General features: G+C 45.4%; 1 protein-coding gene across 2 annotated transcripts; it reads left to right on the plus strand.

Annotated features, from left to right (window-relative positions):
* The first annotated feature begins 1,188 nt into the window (after positions 1-1,188).
* Positions 1,189-10,521, plus strand: LOC307204234 (uncharacterized protein). Of its 2 annotated transcripts, XM_079955831.1 has the most exons (5): positions 1,189-1,417; positions 4,554-4,605; positions 8,117-8,187; positions 8,702-8,810; positions 8,952-10,521. In XM_079955831.1, exons 3-5 carry the CDS (start codon positions 8,164-8,166, stop codon positions 9,794-9,796), a joined length of 978 nt encoding a protein of 325 aa, XP_079811957.1. In that variant the 5' UTR covers positions 1,189-1,417; positions 4,554-4,605; positions 8,117-8,163; the 3' UTR covers positions 9,797-10,521. The 2 variants fall into 2 exon arrangements, with proteins under 2 accessions (XP_079811957.1, XP_079811956.1); XM_079955830.1 differs by lacking the exons at positions 1,189-1,417; positions 4,554-4,605; positions 8,117-8,187 and having other exon boundaries at positions 8,311-8,810.
* The last annotated feature ends 8,939 nt before the right edge of the window (positions 10,522-19,460 follow it).

Raw genomic sequence — 19,460 nt, forward strand, 5'->3', positions numbered from 1 at the left:
GTCTCTCACCAGGTGCATGCACTTGAGAAAAGTGCTCCAGATATCAGGGAGAGGTGTGCAAGTGACGTTACAGGTCCTAGCCAGTAGGTCCCTACCACAGCCAACTTTTCCTAGTTGGAAAAGTCTGGAGACTTGTAGGGTCAGTTTTTTCAGAGTTCACCCTGGGAGAGAAAAAAGGTGCATTTTCTCCAAACCAGCTCCACTATGCTAAAAGAAAAAGAAAAGGTGACATTTGTCTTCATTGAGATCACATGGCTTACAAACTTCCGATCTTTATGGGGCACTAGTGGGGAGAGATGTAGTGCTGCCTAGGGCTGTGTAGAAACCCAAAAAGATTGTGATTTTAAAATGGTTAGTGCAATTTGCGAGTTTGGACCTGTCACACCAAAATTGGAAAAAGTCACTCCAAAGTTATATTTCAGCCTGCCATCTTGATTCATCAGCATTATCACCATCACAACTTTATTATTTATACCCGGCTCATCTGGCTTTCCCCAGACATTCAAAATGGCTCCCGGTATCCAAACATCAATGAATATGGCTAGACCACTTCAGGAACCCTCGTGCTGAGTTTGATGGTAATATATCGTGAAGCAGCCAAACCTATGCCAAAAAAGTCACAGCCAAGCCGCACTGGGGTCCGCCATTTTGATTCAAAATACTGCCCGGCATCCAAACAGTCATGCCAAAGTGATGTTTGGGTTTGCTAACTTGATTCAAAATGGCGGCTGGTGGCCAAACATCAACAACAACTGCTGCCCCCATCTTGGGAACCCCATACCCTCCAACATTCTTCAGATGAAAATAGGGGCATGGCTCAGTCCCCACACTCCAACTGATCTTCTCATTCCCCCCCCCCCCAGCATTTCCTATCCAAAGAAGTGTGAATGTCACCACCATTCCACCAACAGAACGCAGCATGCATGCCCTCCACTGTCCTGAAAAAAAACCTTAAACCCTATTTTATTCTTTGGTAGACTTGCAAAACATACACACCAATAAATAAATTTTAGAAAGGGGCAAGATTAGATGTGGATGCATAAATAGATGTTTTTAATAAAAAAAAAAGTCAAGACATTTTGCGCTCCACTCTGCTCCCCCTTTGTTCCCACCCAGGGCGACCCTGCACTCTGCCCACTTGTCACACAGGGCTGAGTCTTAGCGGCCTCTCTCCTCCTCCTCCTCCGCTCTCCAGGAGCAGCTATGAGCTGCCCAAGGGAGGAAGTCAGCAGCAGCGCCCATGGGGAGGCCACAGGATGCTCGCTCGCTGCTGCTGCCACCGCTGCTCAGGACAAATGCCGGCTCATCCTCCTCTCCAAGCTTGGCAGTGGCAGCACTGGCAAGGAATACAGGGACATTCTGGGATCAAATCAGAAGACAGGATGGCTTTGGTAATTCCGGAACTGTCCCTGGAAAGGTATGAAGAGTATGGAACCCTTGTGCTGAGTTTGGTGACAATATTTTGAGTTGGTCAGATAGATAGACAAAGCCTTTTCCAAAATTTGTTGCTCTTAATTACGCCACCCAACCCAACTATGTGATGCAAAAATATTCTGGTGCTTATTTTGGAATGACTATTCCCAAATTTTGTGCTGGAGGACATCCATGTCACAAGAAGTGCCCTTTCCAAGCATGTCAGAAAGCAAGCTGACTCACATTCTGTAAATAAACCTGCCAGCTTGCTTGCATAGTAAAAGCATCGCGTGCTTTGCTTGTTTGTTTTCATTTATTTGGCTTGCACATAGAGTCTCTCTCTCTCTCTCTCTCTCTCTCACACACACACACACACACACACAAAAAAAAAACAAAACAAAACCACAAAATCAACCCACACAGTACTCCGGCCTGATTAATCCACTGCTGCAGAAGGTTAAAGGTAAAGGGACCCCTGACCATTAGGTCCAATCGCGGACGACTCTGGGGTTGTGGCACTCGTCTCGCTTTACTGGCCGATGGAGCCGGTGTACAGCTTCCGGGTCATGTGGCCAGAATGACTGAGCCGCTTCTGGCGAACCAGAGCAGCACACAGAAACCCCGTTTACCTTCCTACCGGAGCGGTACCTATTTATCTACCCTAAGATGCTCATCAAAAATACAGGAAAAAACAAGTGACATTTTTTAAAAAAATTATAATATGAAATAAAACCAGTAATTATAAAACACTAAAATAATGAATTGAGGTTGCAGGCTAAAATTACATGCCTGCATAAGCATTCTGGAGCAAAATATCTGGAACAAATTAGGCGCCTGCCTAACATCAATGAGCAAGGAGTTCCAAAGTGTAGCTGCCGCTGCCCTGAATCATTGATTTATTGCAAGTGCAGAATGAATATTATTTGGCACTTGTAAAAGACACAGTCAAGGGGCTCCCTAAACCCTTAGCTCCAAATGAGGAGAAAAGCAAGAGGCTTTGGAAAATCCACCCTTGGCCACTGACCCCAGGCAAAAAAGGTAAAGGTAAAGGGACCCCTGACCATTAGGTCCAGTCAGGGCCAACTCTGGGGTTGCGGCGCTCATCTCGCTTTATTGGCCGAGGGAGCCGGCATACAGCTTCCGGGTCATGTGGCCAGCATGACTAAGCCGCTTCTGGCGAACCAGAGCAGCGCACGGAAACGCCGTTTACCTTCCTGCTGGAGCGGTACCTATTTATCTACTTGCACTTTGACATGCTTTCGAACTGCTAGGTTGGCAGGAGCAGGGACCAAGCAACAGGAGCTCACTCCATCGCATGGATTCGAACCGCCAACCTTCTGATCGGCAAGTCCTAGGCTCTGTGGTTTAACCCACAGCACCACCCGCATCCCTGACCACAGGCAAAGGGCTCCTTAAATCCCTAGTTTTAAGGGAGGACAGCAAGAGGCTTTGGCAGAACCACCCTCCACCACTGATTCTGAGACTTGGGCAAAGGGCTCCTTAAACCCTGAGCTCCAAGGTAGGAGGACGGCAAGACTTTGGCTGCTTCCACCCATGAAGAGGTGAGATGTGTGTGAGACAGTTGCGCAAAAGATAGTGGTCCCTTCCAACTCTACCATTCTATGAGTCTGTGTTTCTAATAGGCTCCTTCCTTAGCATCTCAGGGGCAAGTAAGAGGGGTCAGTTGTGCCTTTCGCTCTTGCTCTATTCAAAATACAGTCCTCCTTTAACGAATTAAGTTGTTGATGCTTGTGTACTTGCAAGTGCATCCTTGAAAAGTGCACCACCCTTCCAAAGAAGGTTACTCAATGAAATATAGGCTATGCTGCAATCGTAAGAAGGCAGAGGAAACACGGCACTGTAATTAGCCAATGGGAGCTGTGCCCAGATTTCGAAGTCCCCATGGGACTCATGGCATACATGGCTAATTGGGGGCTTAAACCATATGATTAAAATATTTTTAAAACACTTGGCAGATCGATACAAATGGCGGAAAAAGGAAGAAAACTCAGGGCACAAGACTCTAGGGCTTTCCTGAGTTGAGAGGCTTTTAGCGCAAACTACGCTGTGTTGCTCCCTGCTGCTGCTGCTGCTGCTGCTGCTGCTGCTATTATTTTAGCAATATGCCGCCTATCTGACTGGGTTTCCTCAGCCACTCTGGGTGGCTTCCAATAAAATTAAAAACACAATAAAACATCAGCCATTAAAAACTTCCCTGAACATAAACGGCTTGTTCGAGCTAGACAGCAGGTAATTGATTTTATCAATGTCACTGAAGGGGGTTTCTTTAAATATTTAGCCCTCAGAATTTCATATAGCTTACAGTACAACATACAATGAATGGGGTCCTCAGTTGGCTGACATCCACAGCTGCACAGGCATGTTCTTTGGGAATGTTTTTATATCGCCCTTCCAGGAAGTTGCTTTTCATTGTCTGGATATTTCACTGGCATAGATCTTTCTCAGTTCCAAACTTGTTCTTTTTGACAGGATAGGTTGTGGAGAATCTAGATACCATCACTATTTCCGTATCCCGTTTGGCCAATAGATCCTGAAAATAAACCTTCAGCTAGAATGCACATTAGATGACAGGAAGGTCAGTGGATCAAAACATAATTTTTGAAGCAATTTATTACAACTTTCTATCCAAGAAGCCTTAGAGAGCGATTGCAGTTGCTCTGCCACACATAGCTTGACACATCTGGGATCTTTCCTTTTTTCTCTCATCCTGGCAGACCAACATTTCCCTACTTCCCACCCAGGGTGCCCCCCATCAAATTACAGTTTCCAGGAGTCGGGGTGGGAAGCCATGACCACTTCAAGTGGTATGATACCGTATAAATGTATAGCACAGGTGGCCCCTCAGTTTGGGTGCTTCCTTGCCAGTGTGTACACTGACCCGTTATTGTGTTATTATTTACTCAACCTCGGGATGCACCTGTTCCCAGGTGAATAATGGAGCTGAAAGCACAGGTGCATTTGCAACAATACGCTGAGCTGCCAGTGGGGCTGCCAGTTGCTGATTGGTATCTCATTCAAAGCAGGGACCTTCTGAACCATTATCCTGGGGAGTTTTTCCAGCTGAGGGGGGCTGTTGTTCTCAACAGACCTAGCAGCAATTTTACCACTTCATCTTGCAGGACATTCAGTAGATCTTTGGTGACTGCCATATCTCCCAACCTGGTCTGGAAGGTAAGACATTTGCTCCAGGGGTCTCTGCTTAACAAGGGCACTTCTAATTTCCTAGAACCTACCTGTGATAAATCACTGGGATTTGTCCCTAGCAGGGAGTGTGTTTTTTAAATGTTTGGAGGGGCTGATTTCTGCAGTGTCCGCCCTTCCAGTTTCAGACTGGAAGGTTTTTAAGCAGAGGTCGGATGGCCATCTGTCAGGGATGCTTTAATTGAGATTTCTGCATTGCAGGTTGTTCGACTAGATGTCTCTTGGAGTCCCTTCCAACTCTATGATTCTGTGACCTTTTTTTAGCCATCTACTATTTATTGTTGCTTGTATTTTTTTAATTTTTATTTTTGTAACATTGTGATTTGTAAAAATAATTTTTATTATAATTTGGAGAAAGGAATACAAATATCATTATCAAGTATCTTTTCGATCAAAACTAAAGTGTTAATCTAAATAAAAACACAAACCAAAAAGAGAAGAAAGAAAAGAAAGAGAAATAGAGAGACAGAGAGCACGAGCAGGGATAAAGGGGAAAAGGGAAGAGAGAGAGAGAGTGAGGAAATACTGTAATTTAAAAGAGAAAGAGAAGAGAAAGGGAAAAGGGGGGAAGTTAAAGTTGTTTTTCGTGTTGCTGTATTATTTTTTTTACAAACGTGGGCTCTGTAGATAGATTAAATATTGAATTAAATGAAATGTTTCATTTAGATTGTAAATTAAATTAAATATTTGCTAAATTAATTAAATGAATATGGGCATCATGAGACCTGGCAACCTTGGCCGACAAACAGGAAATGGCTTTGAGTATCAGGTAATGCGTAAGTAAGATTAGCAAACAGGCTCTGCATCGGGTGCTAATTGTTAAGAATTAATCGATAACTCTGCACGTGTAGCTATAAAGCTGCAGGCACAATAAGCCCCAGAGCAAAATGCAAAGCACGCAATCCAGCCCCGGGCTGTAATCATATTTTGCCTGTCCTGATTAAAGCTATGTTCACACTCCCAGATCCTTCAAGTGTCCCTATTTTACAGGGACATCCCTGATTTAGAGAAGCCGTTTGATCTGATCCCAGAATGTCCCACTTTTCCTTGTTGTTGTTTAGTCATGTCCGACTCTTCGTGACCTCATGGACCAGAGCATGCCAGGCACTCCTGTCTTCCACTGCCTCCCGCAGTTTGGTCAAACTCATGCTGGTAGCTTCGAGAACACTGTCCAACCATCTCGTCCTCTGTCGTCCCCTTCTCCTTGTGCCCTCCATCTTTCCCAACATCAGAGTCTTTTCCAGGGAGTCTTCTCTTCTCATGAGGTGGCCAAAGTATTGGAGCCTCAGCTTCACGATCTGTCCTTCCAGTGAGCACTCAGGGCTGATTTCCTTAAGAATGGAGAGGTTTGATTTTCTTGCAGTCCATGGGACTCTCAAGAGTCTCCTCCAGCACCATAATTCAAAAGCATAAATTCTTTGGCGATCAGCCTTCTTTATGGTCCAGCTCTCACTTCCATACATCACTACTGGGAAAACCATGGCTTTAACTATACGTACCTTTGTTGGCGAGGTGATGTCTCTATTTTTTAAGATGCTGTCTAGGTTTGTCATTGCTTTTCTCCCAAGAAGCAGGCGTCTTTTAATTTCGTGGCTGCTGTCACCATCAGTTAGGATGTCCCTATTTTCATTAGAGAAATGTTGGTGGGTATGGTAGGACGTGCCTATTTTCAAGCTACAGGATTGCCTTCAGATGGCTCGGGGGAGCCGGATAACTCCATACCACCCAACATTTCTCCAATGAAAAAAGGAAAATAGGGACACTTGGAGGGTCTGCAAGAGCCTCTCCTCTTCTGTGGCTGCTGCCTCTGACCGCGAAGGCAGAGCACAACCACCAAGGCTCATCTCCATCGATAGCCTTCTCCATGAATTTGGTCCAATCCTATTCATTCATTCATTCATAAAAATATTCAGTGCTTTTTTTCCTTTAAAAAATGTTTAGGTGCACTCTCATTTTTACTCAAGAAAACCACCGTTTTATAGTACAAATCGGGGAAAATAAATACAGTAAATGGATAAAAGTACAAAGATTCGCAAAATGTTTAGGGGTATATGTACCCCTGCGTACCCCCAGAAAAAATGCCCTGAAAATATTTATGTACTGCTGTATCATAAATATACTGTTTATCACAGCAGTTTACAACAATATAAAAGAATAACATCACAAAATGTTAAAAACTAGTGAAAAGCAAGAAGAAATCAGAAGCAAACACCCATAGACCATTGTGTGAAGTGTACTCTTAATAGCCTGCATTTTTAAAGCCATCCTGTGGGAGGGAGTTCCAGAGTTTAACTACTTGCTGGGTGAAGAAGGATTTCCTTTCTTTTGCTGCTGTTTGATGCCTGGTTTCTCAAAACCAGCACACTGACGGGAGTCCTGAAGCCTTTGCACAGGGCAAAGACATTGAACTCCCCCCCAACCCTATGTTTACATCTGGCACTAATGAAGCTGCGCAGATGCAACTTCGCCGTGCTCTAAAGAGACAGCGTGAACAGACCCTAAACCAGGCATAGGCAAACTCGGCCCTCCAGATGTTTTGGTACTACAACTCCCATCATCCCTAGCTAACAGGACCAGTGGTCAGGGATGATGGGGATTCTAGTCCCAAACATCTGGAGGGCCAAATTTGCCTATGCCTACCCTAAATGTACACTGTGCTTCTTTCATTCCTGTTCCAAGGCAACAACTGCTCCCCAATCCTCCCAGTCCTTCCTTCCTTTTGTCTGGTTTAACTATATTGTTATGCAAAACCTTAATCTTCCAGCATTGAGAGACCCCAGGGATTCCAAGTGGTTTCCCAGAGTTCATTTTCCTTGGAATGAAGGTCAATGGAGACCTTGCCAGCAGATATTGCCCCAAGTTCCTAATATAATGCAATTATTTTTATACTATTTTCACTAATAGATGCATCTTGGCGAGGTTGTTTCCCTCATGGATGCTTCTGGTACATTTCCCTTCCCTTTCCGGGAACTCTAGCTGGGAAGTGTGGATTTTTAAGGGTTCCTGTGTTCTGGTTCACGTACAAATGATTCATTCATTCATTCCATTTATAGCACACCTATTTTCTCCAAGGAGCTCAAGGTGGTATATATGGTTCTCCCCCTCCGCATTCCTGCATTACAGGGGGTTGAATTAGATGACCCTGGGATCCCTTCCAGCTATACAATTCTATGATTCTATAATTTAATCCCCACAACAACCTTGTGAGGAAGATTTGGCTGAGAGGCAGTGACTGGCCCCTAGGTTCATGGCCAAGTGGGGATTTGAACCCTGGGCTTTCTCAGGTCCCATTCTGACCCCTCTGGTTACCCTCCAAGGGCTGTTTAGCTCAAACTACTTTGAGATTGCAAATGTTTTAATGATTTGAGTAATACTCCAAGCGCCTCTAATACTTCCCTGTGCATCCAAAGCCACCCAACAAAATTTGCCACCAAGACTTAATGTTTTAAGACTGGGTACATATCTATTTACTGCATTTCAGGTGGGTTTACCTCTGTCAGCAACGTGACTACTCTGCAAGACGTCAGAATGGTGCAGTTCCATTACCAAAAGGTAACTTCAGTGTGTGGGTATGTCCCCTCACCATTTTAGACTCGCAACAACCCTGTGAAGGAGGTTAGGCTGACAGGCCCAAGGTCACCCGGTGAGCTTAATGGCCAAGTTGAGATTTGTACCTTGATCTCCCAGGCCCCATTCTGACACTCTAACCACACACTATGACTTTAGTCTTGTTTTAAATGCATTTGGTTTTGGGTATGTGCATGTGTGTTTTAAACTGTTTTTAATTATATCATATGTAAATTGCCTTGAGACAGTGGTTTAGAAGGTGATCCATGAAATCATCATCATCATCATCATCATCATCGGGATCAGTTGAAGTCCCGTTCTCCACACTACATTTTAAGAAGGGCCTTGATAAACTAGAATGTGCCTTCTCTCCTTTGTTTTGGTTTCTGTCTCCTATTGGAGGCAGTGTGCTGGAACAGATGGACCCTTGATCTGATCCAGCGCAGGCAGTTATTACATGCCAGAGTCAAATGGCTATTTCTGGGTCCTCTTTCCGCAGCGCAAGAAGAAGGTGCAACGGTGCTGCATTTGCTTCGTGGAAGTCCTCAGCGGATTCCTCCTCTTGTTGCTGGTAGCGACTGTCTTCACTCTCCTGCGCTGTTTTCTAGGTAAGGCCCTTTCCTTTATCTGTGCCTGCTTTGAATTAGAGCGTAACATTGATTTACTTGTATGCTGCCTTTCCATAACTGGGAGGGGAGGGAGCCTAAACTGGTTCGGTTAATAATGTGGACATGTCCCCACCCCAACAGAGTTCTCCAATCTTACATTAGCAAACAGTGAGAGTAAGGCAGAGCTCTTGAGGAATTCAACCACACCTACAAAAGGCCTTGCATTTCTCAGGACTGTTCCTCACACCTCAACCATGAATGAGATCATTTCTCAGCAGCCCACAGTACCCCTGAAGTCGGTGTCACCTCAGGCCTCATCTCAGAGCAAGATGGGTTCTCCTCCATCAACCACTGAGAAGTCCAATCCAGAGACTTCATTGCCGCCATTAATTTCAGTGACGCAAGGTAGTTCGCCACAGCAGCCCACCTTAAGCACGAAACTGAGGTCCACTCAGCTGGACCTGCTCATACAATGGATGCCTCCACAGCAGCTTACCTTGGCTGCAGATCCATTGCCTCCGCCAACCACGACTACAAAACTGGAATCTCCTCACCAGCTAACTTCAGATGTGAAGCCGGTGATGCCTCAACATAGCCCCTCACCAATGGAGGAGTCTTCTGGACAACCAATAACCCCAGCCACCAAGTGGCCTTCTCCTACCCAGCTAAGTTCAGCCACAAAACAGAAGTTTGTAACTCGTTCAGTTGCAAGTGTGCAGCTGATGCCACAGCACCTAACCAAAACTGCAACCTCAGCTTCTCCGCTGTGGTTAGCTGCTACCAAAAAGCTGAGATCTCCTCAGATCTCCTCAGATCTCCTCAGCCATGCCATCTTCTCCACCACAGCTAACCCAATTCACCAGTCTGCCACCTCTACAGCAGCTAACCACAGCCATGAAAGGAACAACTTCCACCACAAAATGCATTTTTTTACTTCAGTTGATGACAAGCTACAGAGTCTCGACTTTGGAAAGTCCCAGCAGTGAGGCCACAAAGCTGGACTATATGATAAGCATAATGTTTCACTATCCGTTGCGTGTACTAAATGATATCTATGCAACCATCCTAAATGCAGCAATGTTTTAGCCTGCTGTTCAAACGTTGGGTGTCATTTCCCCCCCCAAATCTGAAATAGAATTTGTGAACGTTTAACTGTAAAGATAACCAAAAACTTGATTTTCAGAGGTATTGACAACTGTCAAGAGTCAGTGACAAGGAAATCTCAGGTTGTCAATTTCAGCGTATTTTGATGTCAGACCAGTTAAGAAATATCCACATATTCAGATATGTCCAGTATCATTGGATGCCAAAGACCAGCATCAAATGTTTCATGATTATTTGGGAAATGCATAAATATTCAGGGGCTTTCAGTATAGTATTGTGATTGTTCAGGAAATATCCAAATATTTGGAGGATGTCTGGTGAATATCTTACACTGAAATTGACAGGGGAGAAGGGCAAGGAACATTGGGAGCAAATTTTTTCAGTCCCAGAGTATGACCACTATCCTAATGAATCTCTAATAAGTTTCTCCCCTCATCTCATGGTGTGTCAGTGTATCATAAAAGCTTCTGCTTCCTCCCTTGTTGTATGTGTGGCTTGACTGGCTGGCTTGAATCAGCTTGACCCATTTGCGCTGGCAAACGTGCCCCCTGTTCACATTTACAATGACAGCATGCAGAGCAGCCTCACAAGTCTTCTTGCTCATCCACCTGGTGGATCATCCACCTGAGATATTTTAACCAGGGGTCTCCAACCATTTTTGGACTAGTGGGCACATTTCAAATGTTGAGAGTGTGCTGGGGACGCACATCACAAAATGGCTGCCAGAGAGGGGGCATGGCATAACACAAAATGGCTTCCATGGGGAGCATGGTGTTAGAGATAACCACTCCAATGACCTCATGCTGATCCTAGGAAATAGCTATGTTCTGCTCGTCTTGGTTTGGGGGTCACACACACACACACACACATTGTTGTGATGCTGCTTTTTCTAATAACAACAGAGAGCTTTTCTCAGTACCAGGAAAAATATATGAGGTAGCTGCACCACTCTTGTTTGGGAGGAATAACTTAAAAGGTACCTGTACATTTTGCCCTATAACTATCTTTCTAGTCTGGACAAAATACAAAGACTTATTGGAAAACAAAACTCCGAGGTGGCTTTCACCTCTGGAAGCTAAGGCCCGAAAAAGACCCAATATGGAGGCCAAATGGCCAAAATATTGGGAAATACTAGAAAAAGATGGAGACAATTGGATATTGCAGAGTTTGGAGAAAATGAAGGATAAAGTGCGAGACTGGTTACATTACGCTCAGATTAAAGAAGTCTTTAAAAATGATAAAAAGGTAGGGTTCCAGGTGGAAAAATCGAAGTTGGAAACAGAATTGTTAGAACCAAAGACTAAGGTATTATCAAGAATGTATAACTTGCTGTTAAAATGGAACACACAAGACGAAATGGTTAAATCGGTTATGATAAAGTGGGCTCAGGACATTGGGTATAATATTATGTTTGAGGACTGGGAAAGGTTGTGGACCACTGGGCTGAACTTCACTGCATGTAATGCTCTTCTTCTTCTTCTTCTTCTGAAGGAAAATGTAATGAAAATGATATATAGATGGTACATGACCCCAGTTAAACTTGCCAAAATATACCATTTGTCTGATAATAAATGTTGGAAATGTAAAGAACATGAAGGAACATTCTTTCACCTCTGGTGGACCTGCCCTAAAGTGAAGGCCTTCTGGGAAATGATATATAATGAGTTGAAAAAGGTATTTAAGTATACCTTCACTAAGAAACCAGAGGCCTTCCTTCTGGGTATTGTCGGCCAGAAGGTGTTAAAGAAGGATCTAACATTTTTTATGTATGCAACAACGGCAGCAAGGATACTCATCGCTAAGAGCTGGAAAACTCAAGATCTACCCACACTGGAAGAGTGGCAGATGCAGCTGATGGACTATATGCAACTGGCCGAGATGACTGGTAGAATCCGAGACCTGGGACAGAAGAGGGTTGAGGAAGACTGGAGGAAATTCAAGATTTATCTACAAAAATATTGTAATTTGGTTGAATGTTAAGAAGGATGCTAGATCACAAATAACTGCCTACCACCGAATTAGATCTGAATTTGACGATAAGTGAGATTAAGGAAAATATAAATTTCTTGGAGAATTGTTAGATTTTATTTAAATGATCGGAGATAAGATCGCAAACAAGTGGGTAATTTGCTTGGAAAATTTTTTCGTAACAATGTAAGTGGGAGCGGGAGATGTGAGGAAGTCCAAAGAAATGATGAAATTATGTTATGATATAAGTAATGTTGTTTATTTATGCATTTGTACTCAAAAAAACTTTAATAAATATGTATTAAAAAAATAAATAAAATATAACTATCTTTCTAGGAGGGCTGGTGACTTACTTTTTATGAAAAGCTCAGAGTCTGGGGTACCTACCCAGGGGCACCACTAAATGCCTTCACAGGCGCCATAACACCCATAGACACCCCCTGCTTTTAGCTGATACCAGGGATTGAATGAGGGACTGGCTGCCTGGTAAACTGAACTCTGGCCTCTCCCTGACATGGCTTGATCTGTAGATTGAGTTGATATGCAGATGGATTACGCCTCCAGTTCAATACCATTATCAGCTTCTGCTGATTTCCCAAGCTTCTCTGCCTATCCAGGATTTCCTGTATTCATACCAAGAACATCCGCATGCCACATTAGTTGGATAACTAAGCCTTTAATTTGGGCTAATAGATCTCATCGGAATTTGAACCCATAACTCAGACCAACAGAGATGCTTCAAAGGTTCTAAATCAAGGCATGAGAACCTCTTCCAAGTGGGCCAGTTGGCAAAGCAAGCAGGGTGGGCACCTGCTGCTCCTGCGGGACAAAAGGATGTATCTAGCATGTGCACAAGCTAGCAGGGCTGATCATAAAAGCGTAAGAAGACCTTTCTGGATTGGACCAATGGCCCGTCCAGGTCAGTTTCCTGTACTCCTTTTAAAATACATCTGAAGGCAGCCCTGTATTGGGAAGCTTTTAATGTCTGATGTTTGATTATGTTTTTATATGTGCTGGAAGCCACCCAGAGTGCCTGGGGCAACACAGCCAGATGGGTGGGATATAAATAATAAAATTATTATTATTATTATTAGAAGAAGAGTTTGGATTTGATATCCTGCCTTTCACTCCCCTTAAGGAGTCTCAAAGCGGCTAACATTCTCCTTTCCCTTCCTCCCCCACAACAAACACTCTGTGAGGTGAGTGGGGCTGAGAGACTTCAGAGAAGTGTGACTGGCCCAAGGTCACCCAGCAGCTGCATGTGGAGGAGCGGAGACCCGAACCCGGTTCCCCAGATTACGAGACTACCGCTCTTAATTAATTATTATTATCATTATCATTATCATTATCATTATCATCATCATCATCATCATCATCATCATCATTATCATTATTAGTTGCCTGGTGATTCGGGGCAGCCCTGAACAAATGCCGGTTTGACAACAGCTGCGTTCACTGCCAGTGGTGCTAAAAACTATGGCAAGCTATCTCCCTAGCAGGTTTGGGGATCACCCCTGGTTGGGGTGCAGGTCAAATAAATATGCCTTCCTCCCTTGTTCTCTTATATTGAGGCAGATGGCTAGGGCAGCTTAGAAGAGCCCTCGTGCAAATGCACATGTGTGCAACAGTAGAGGCCTGGCTGGAAAGCTGAAAGCTTGCTGCCACTACATGGGAGACGGATTGAAGAAGAGGAAACGCAAATTGGCCCTGCCCTGTAGCTTGACCAATCGCGGCTAGGAGCTAGGTGGAGTCATTGTTCTTAAAAAAATTACAGTGGTACCTCGCTTCAGGGTACAGACTCCGCTAACCCAGAAATAGTACCTCGGGTTAAGAACTTTGCTTCAGGATGAGAACAGAAATCGTGCTCCGGCAGCGTGGCAGCAGCTGGAGGCCCCATTAGCTAAAGTGGTGCTTCAGGTTAAGAACAGACCTCTGGAACGAATTAAGTACGTAACCAGAGGTACCACAGTATATACTCGCACACACCGGCCAGCTTCCATTTTGACTTGAAATGTTCATTTTGGGCTTTTCAGAAATACACAAAGGCAAGAAGCAGGTGAAGGGGGGGGGGAGCACTGGGCCGCAATGGCATCCACCTGAGAGGCACCGGAACTATGCTCCTGTGTGCTCTAGCTGAAAAAAGCACTGACGGTATGCAGTATTCCAAACATGGTTGCACCAAAGTTTAGTATAACAGCACTGTGCGATTGGCAGTTTTATTTTCCGTTCCTTTACTAATGATCCCTATCATGGAATTTGCCTTTTCAAAACTGACCTGCACAGGGTCAGTGTCTTCGTTGAACCATCACCATGGCCCCAAGGTCTTCTTCCTTGTCTGTTACCCCTTGAGCAGCTGTGTGAAATCATATTACATCACTTTACTGCCTCCAGAAGATGTCCCTGCCATAGCTGTCAACTTTCAGATTTGAAAATAAGGGATCAGCAGCCTCACCTGTCCTGGGGACAGTCTACGGGATATCTAACAATCTGGGATAGCAGCGGGAAGCAGCGGGAAATGGCACTGGAATAAGGGAATTTCCTGCAAAAAACGGGAAAGTTGACAGCTATGGTTCCTGCCATCTGCATTTTCAACTGGGAGAGACCCCTCCTTGAACTCCTGGAGAGGTGCTGCCAGTCAGAGAAGACAACACTGAGCTAGACGGGCCAGTAGTCTGACTAAGGCTGTTTCCTGTTTTGTACGCTTTACATCATTTATGCACGTTTTGATGCCTGAAGAGCCTTGTGGCTCACAGCAGAATGGCATGTTTCACAGCCAGTGCATGGCCACCCATAAAAGCAACAGCCCAGTCATTTTTCCTCCCATCCCTGTTCCCCCTCCCAGCTATTTTGTGAAACACCTGGTATGATGTCACTGAGTCACCAGTGTCATTGTCTCCCATTACCATTTGTGGAGGAGAGGGCTATTAATGGCTGCTAGCCACAATGGCTATGCTCTGCTTTAGTCAGGGGCAGAAATGCTTCAGAGTACCACTTGCTGGAAGGGACGTGGGTGGCACTGTGGGTTAAACCACAGAGCCTAGGACTTGCCAATCAGAAGGTCGGCGGTTCGAATCCCCGTGACGGGCTGAGCTCCCGTTGCTCGGTCCCTGCTCCTGCCAACCTAGCAGTTTGAAAGCACGTCAATGTGCAAGTAGATAAATAGGTTCCGGCGGGAAGGTAAACAGCGTTTCTGTGTGCTTCTCTGGTTCGCCAGAAGCGGCTTAGTCATGCTGGCCACATGACCCAGAAGCAGTACGCCGGCTCCCTTGGCCAAGAAAGCGAGATGAGCGCCGCAACCCCAGAGTCGGCCACGACTGGACCTAATAGTCAGGGGTCCCTTTACCTTTACTACCACTTGCTGGAAACCACAGGAGGGGAGAGAGCTCTTGTGCTCAGGTCCTGCTCATGGGTTTCCCAGCAGAGGCATCTGGTCAGTCACTGTGAGAACAGGATGCTGGACCAGATGGGCCTTTGGCCTTGAACCAGCACTCACGTTCCCAGACCCTCCAACTATCCCTATTTTCCAGGGACAGTCCTGGATTTACAGAAGCCACCCCAGTTTCTGACTTGATCCCAGAATGTCCCGCTTTTCCTTAGGACGTCCCTGTTTTCATTGCAGAAATGTTGGGGGGCATGGAGTTACGCGATCCCTGAACCAAGAACATAAGTAACTATACAACCTTTAGAAGACATCTGAAGTTTTTTTAATGTTTAATGTTTTATTATGTTTTTATATATGTTGGAAGCTGCCCAGAGTATCTGGGGCAATCCAGTCAGATGGGTGGGGTATAAATAAAATAATAATTATAATTGTTATTACGGAAGAGGACATCCCTATTTTCATTGGAGAAATGTTGGTGGGCATGGGTCCGCTTATGTTCTAGATCAGGCATCCCCAAACTTGGCCCTCCAGCTCTTTTGGGACTACAACTCCCATCACCCCTAGCTAACAGGACCAGTGGTCAGGGATGATGGGAATTGTAGTCCCAAAACAGCTGGAGGGCCAAGTTTGGGGGTGCCTGTTCTAGATCCTTTGTGGGAGGCAGAAGATGCCTCTCAATAATTTCTGGTTAATCACATGCAATTGCACTCAGGCACTGCTTACGGGTTTCGCATTGATACATCTGGTTGGCCGCCATGAAAACAGGATGCAGAACTAGAAGGGCCATTGGCCTGATCCAGCCAGCTCTTCTTATGCCCCTAACAGCTGTTGGAAGTGGACTGGGGAAAATGCAGTGACATCACAGCACACGTTTGCATTGCCCCATGTGACGGGGCAGAGCAGAGGTGATGAGCACCCTCCATTTCCTCCTGCACAAACAGAAAATTAAATTAAAACGAGACCTTTCCTCGTTGCCAAGAGAGGCTCCTGCTTTTCTCCTTGGCCAGGTCCTGTGACCGCATCTCTGATGCATTGCTAACCACACTCACGTTTCAGCTGACATACCAGCGGAACAACAAGGCAAGATAGTAATCTCATCCTTGAAGAGTTTTGCTTATTAGCAGCTTGTTGACCACCAAGGAATTTTATCTCTTGATGTGATGCACCTTCCTGAGGGATGGAGTGGATGCGGGGCACTGATAGAATCATTTGGAGAAATGTGACCTCCACAACCCTTGGCTGTGGGTGCGCAACATCCTTTTACAACAGGCTGCAATGTTACCAGCAGCACCGTTCTGCTTCCTGCTGTTGCTTGGGTAGCAGATAGGACTGGGGAAAGCTTCCAGCCCCCAACTCCTGAGAGCCACTGCTAGGCAGTGCAAACATTACTGAGCAAAAGAGGTTGGTGGTCTGATTTGGTGTAAGTCAGTGCCCTGGGTTCTAGTCACCTCACCTCAAAAAAGGATATTGAAGACATGAACAATGGTTCAGAAAAGGGCAACCAAAAGCATCAGGGGGAGAGAATGACTCCCTTCTGATGAGGAAAGGTTGCAGCAATTGGGATTTTTTTTAGTTCAGGGGAAAGGTGAGTAAAAAGTGACATGATAGAAGTTTATTAAATTATGCAAGGCATGCAGGAAGTGGATAGAGAGAATGTTTTCTTCTTCTCACCTAACTCTAGAACTTGTGGAAATCCAATGAAGCTGAAGGTTAGGAGATTCGGGACAGAAAAAATAAATTCCTTCATGCATCACAGAATTAGACTGCGGAACTCTCCCACAGGAGGCAGCGATGGCCACCAACTTGGTCGACTTTAAAGGTGCATTAGTCAAATTCCTGGAGGAGAGCTCTATTGATGGCTACTAGTTGTGATGGCTGTGCTCTGCCTCCTCTACAGCTGCAGGAAGCAATGCTTCTGAATACAGTGGTACCTCGGGTTAAGTACTTAATTCGTTCTGGAGGTCTGGTCTTAACCTGAAACTGTTCTTAACCTGAAGCACCACTTTAGCTAATGGGGCCTCCTGCTGCCGCCGCGCCGCCAGAGCACAATTTCTGTTCTCATCCTGAAGTAAAGTTCTTAACCCGAGGTACTATTTCTGGGTTAGCAGAGTCTGTAACCTGAAGCGTGTGTAACCCGAGGTACCACTGTACCAGTTGCTGGAAGCCACAGGAGGAGAGAGGGCTCTTGTGCTCAGGGTCCTGCTTGTGGGTTTCCCAGAAGAGGCATCTGGTTGGCCACTGTGAGAACAGGATGTTCTGTGAGCTGCCTTGAGACCTCTGGGTATAGGGCAGAATATAGGTTCAATGAATGAATGAATGAATGAATGAATGAATGTTGGACTAGATATGCAATTGACCTGACCCAACAGGCTCTTCTTATGCCCCTTGCCTGCAATCAAAACCACAAATTGTTTTAGTCACTTTGTTATTAACTTTGGAGGCAGCTGTATTAAGAGCACAAGAACATCCTTATTTTCATTGATGAACCGATAAGGGTTGCCAGGTGCCACTCCACAACCTTTCAAATTAAAGGTTAGGCAGCCTCTGCATGGCACAGATCACAGAGATCTAACAACATCGTTTTAATGATGGCCTCTTCGTCATTGCAAATTGGTCACTAATGCTGCATGGCTCTCTGTGACCCTTGTTACCCCATCCAGCATTTTCATTTTCCAGGGAAGTGATGACAAGATTGTTATGAGAACAACATGTAATTATATTTTCTTTTAAATATATTTGCTCTTTCTCTGACTCAGCTTTAACAACAGATCCAGTGCTTTTTTCCCTGGGGGTGCTCAAGGGTTTGCAGTGCCAGAACCATTTTTTCTAGAACAAAAGCACTGAACAGATCCACCTTTTTGAAACGGAAGGTTTTAGCACTCGTGATAGTGCCTTTGCAGCCAATGTGGACAAACTCCTTTGGCTTTCTGCTTATACTGGGAATGGTTCAACAAATTCCCGATCACAACTGCTGGTGGCGCCCCCTTATACTTAGACCCTTGGGTCCATCTAGCTCAGTATTGTCTACACTGACTGGCAGCAAGGGCTTTCCGGAGTTTCAGAGAGGAAGTCTCTCCCAGATGCCACTGGCGATCAAAGCTGGGTCCTTCTGCATGCAAAGCAGGAGCTCTGCTATTGAGCTACAGCATCTTATATAAATATAAGCTAAGATTCCAGTCCTCATGGTTCTGAAGAATGGGCTGATTTAAATAGAAGCAGAGGAATCTGCCTGATGCAAAGTCAGACCATTAATGCATCTCAGTCAGTAGATACCAGATCCTTCCTATTTAGCCACCCTACAGAGGACATTGAGATGCAGGTGGCGCTGTGGGTTAAACCACAGAGCCTAGGACTTGCCGATCAGAAGGTCGGCGGTTTGAATCCCCACGATGGGGTGAGCTCCCGTTGCTCGGTCCCTGCTCCTGCCAACCTAGCAGTTCGAAAGCACGTCAAAGTGCAAGTAGATAATAAACGGCGTTTCCGTGCGCTGCTCTGGTTCACCAGAAGCGGCTTAGTCATGCTGGCCACATGACCCGGAAACTGTACGCCGGCTCGCTCGGCCAATAAAGCAAGATGAGCGCCGCAAGCCCAGAGTCGGTCACGACTGGACCTAATGGTCAGGGGTCCCTTTACCCTTAGAGAGGCCATTGGGTGTACAAAGAGGAGGCCATGAGACCAGCTTGGAGCAAGTAAGGAGCTGGGAACCAGCACTGAGTGCCAAAGAGCAATCGGAATCAGAGCACACACCAAAAGGCAGGACTGAGAACGAGCCGAGAGTCTGGACCAACCAGTAAAACTAGAAACACAACACATGTTGGGTCATGTTACGCAAGCAAAGCTTCACTGATGACAGGAAACCCACATTTAATCCTTCAAGGTTCTGTGGGTGGAGCCAACCACTAGCCAGGGCGGAGTCAATCTGGAGGGGTGGGGTTCTTCACTAAGAAGCTGCAGTGATACAACTGACCACATGGGGCATCAGCCAGCCGGCTTTGGAGTCATAGGCTCTGATCTGACCTGGTGGGTTGAGCAATTTGCAAAAGGCACTCTGCACATGCTCACAGATCTCATCTTTCATCTTACTTCACAATCTTCAGACGGCAGGCCCACGAACATTTGTGGCCCCTGATTCCAAAGCAGCATCACTCATGTTTCACTCCAAACCAGAAACTGATGGTGGGGCAGTAAAAATTTCA

This window comes from Podarcis cretensis, assembly GCF_951804945.1.
Source record: "Podarcis cretensis genome assembly, chromosome: 15".
Lineage (NCBI taxonomy): Eukaryota > Metazoa > Chordata > Lepidosauria > Squamata > Lacertidae > Podarcis > Podarcis cretensis.

Coding starts and splice junctions, on each gene's coding strand:
- LOC307204234 (XM_079955830.1), top strand. CDS start 8,660: ATGCCAGAGTCAAATGGCTATTTCTGGGTCCTCTTTCCGCAGCGCAAG. Junction 8,811..8,951: donor TCTCCTGCGCTGTTTTCTAG/GTAAGGCCCTTT, acceptor CCACCCCAACAG/AGTTCTCCAATCTTACATTA.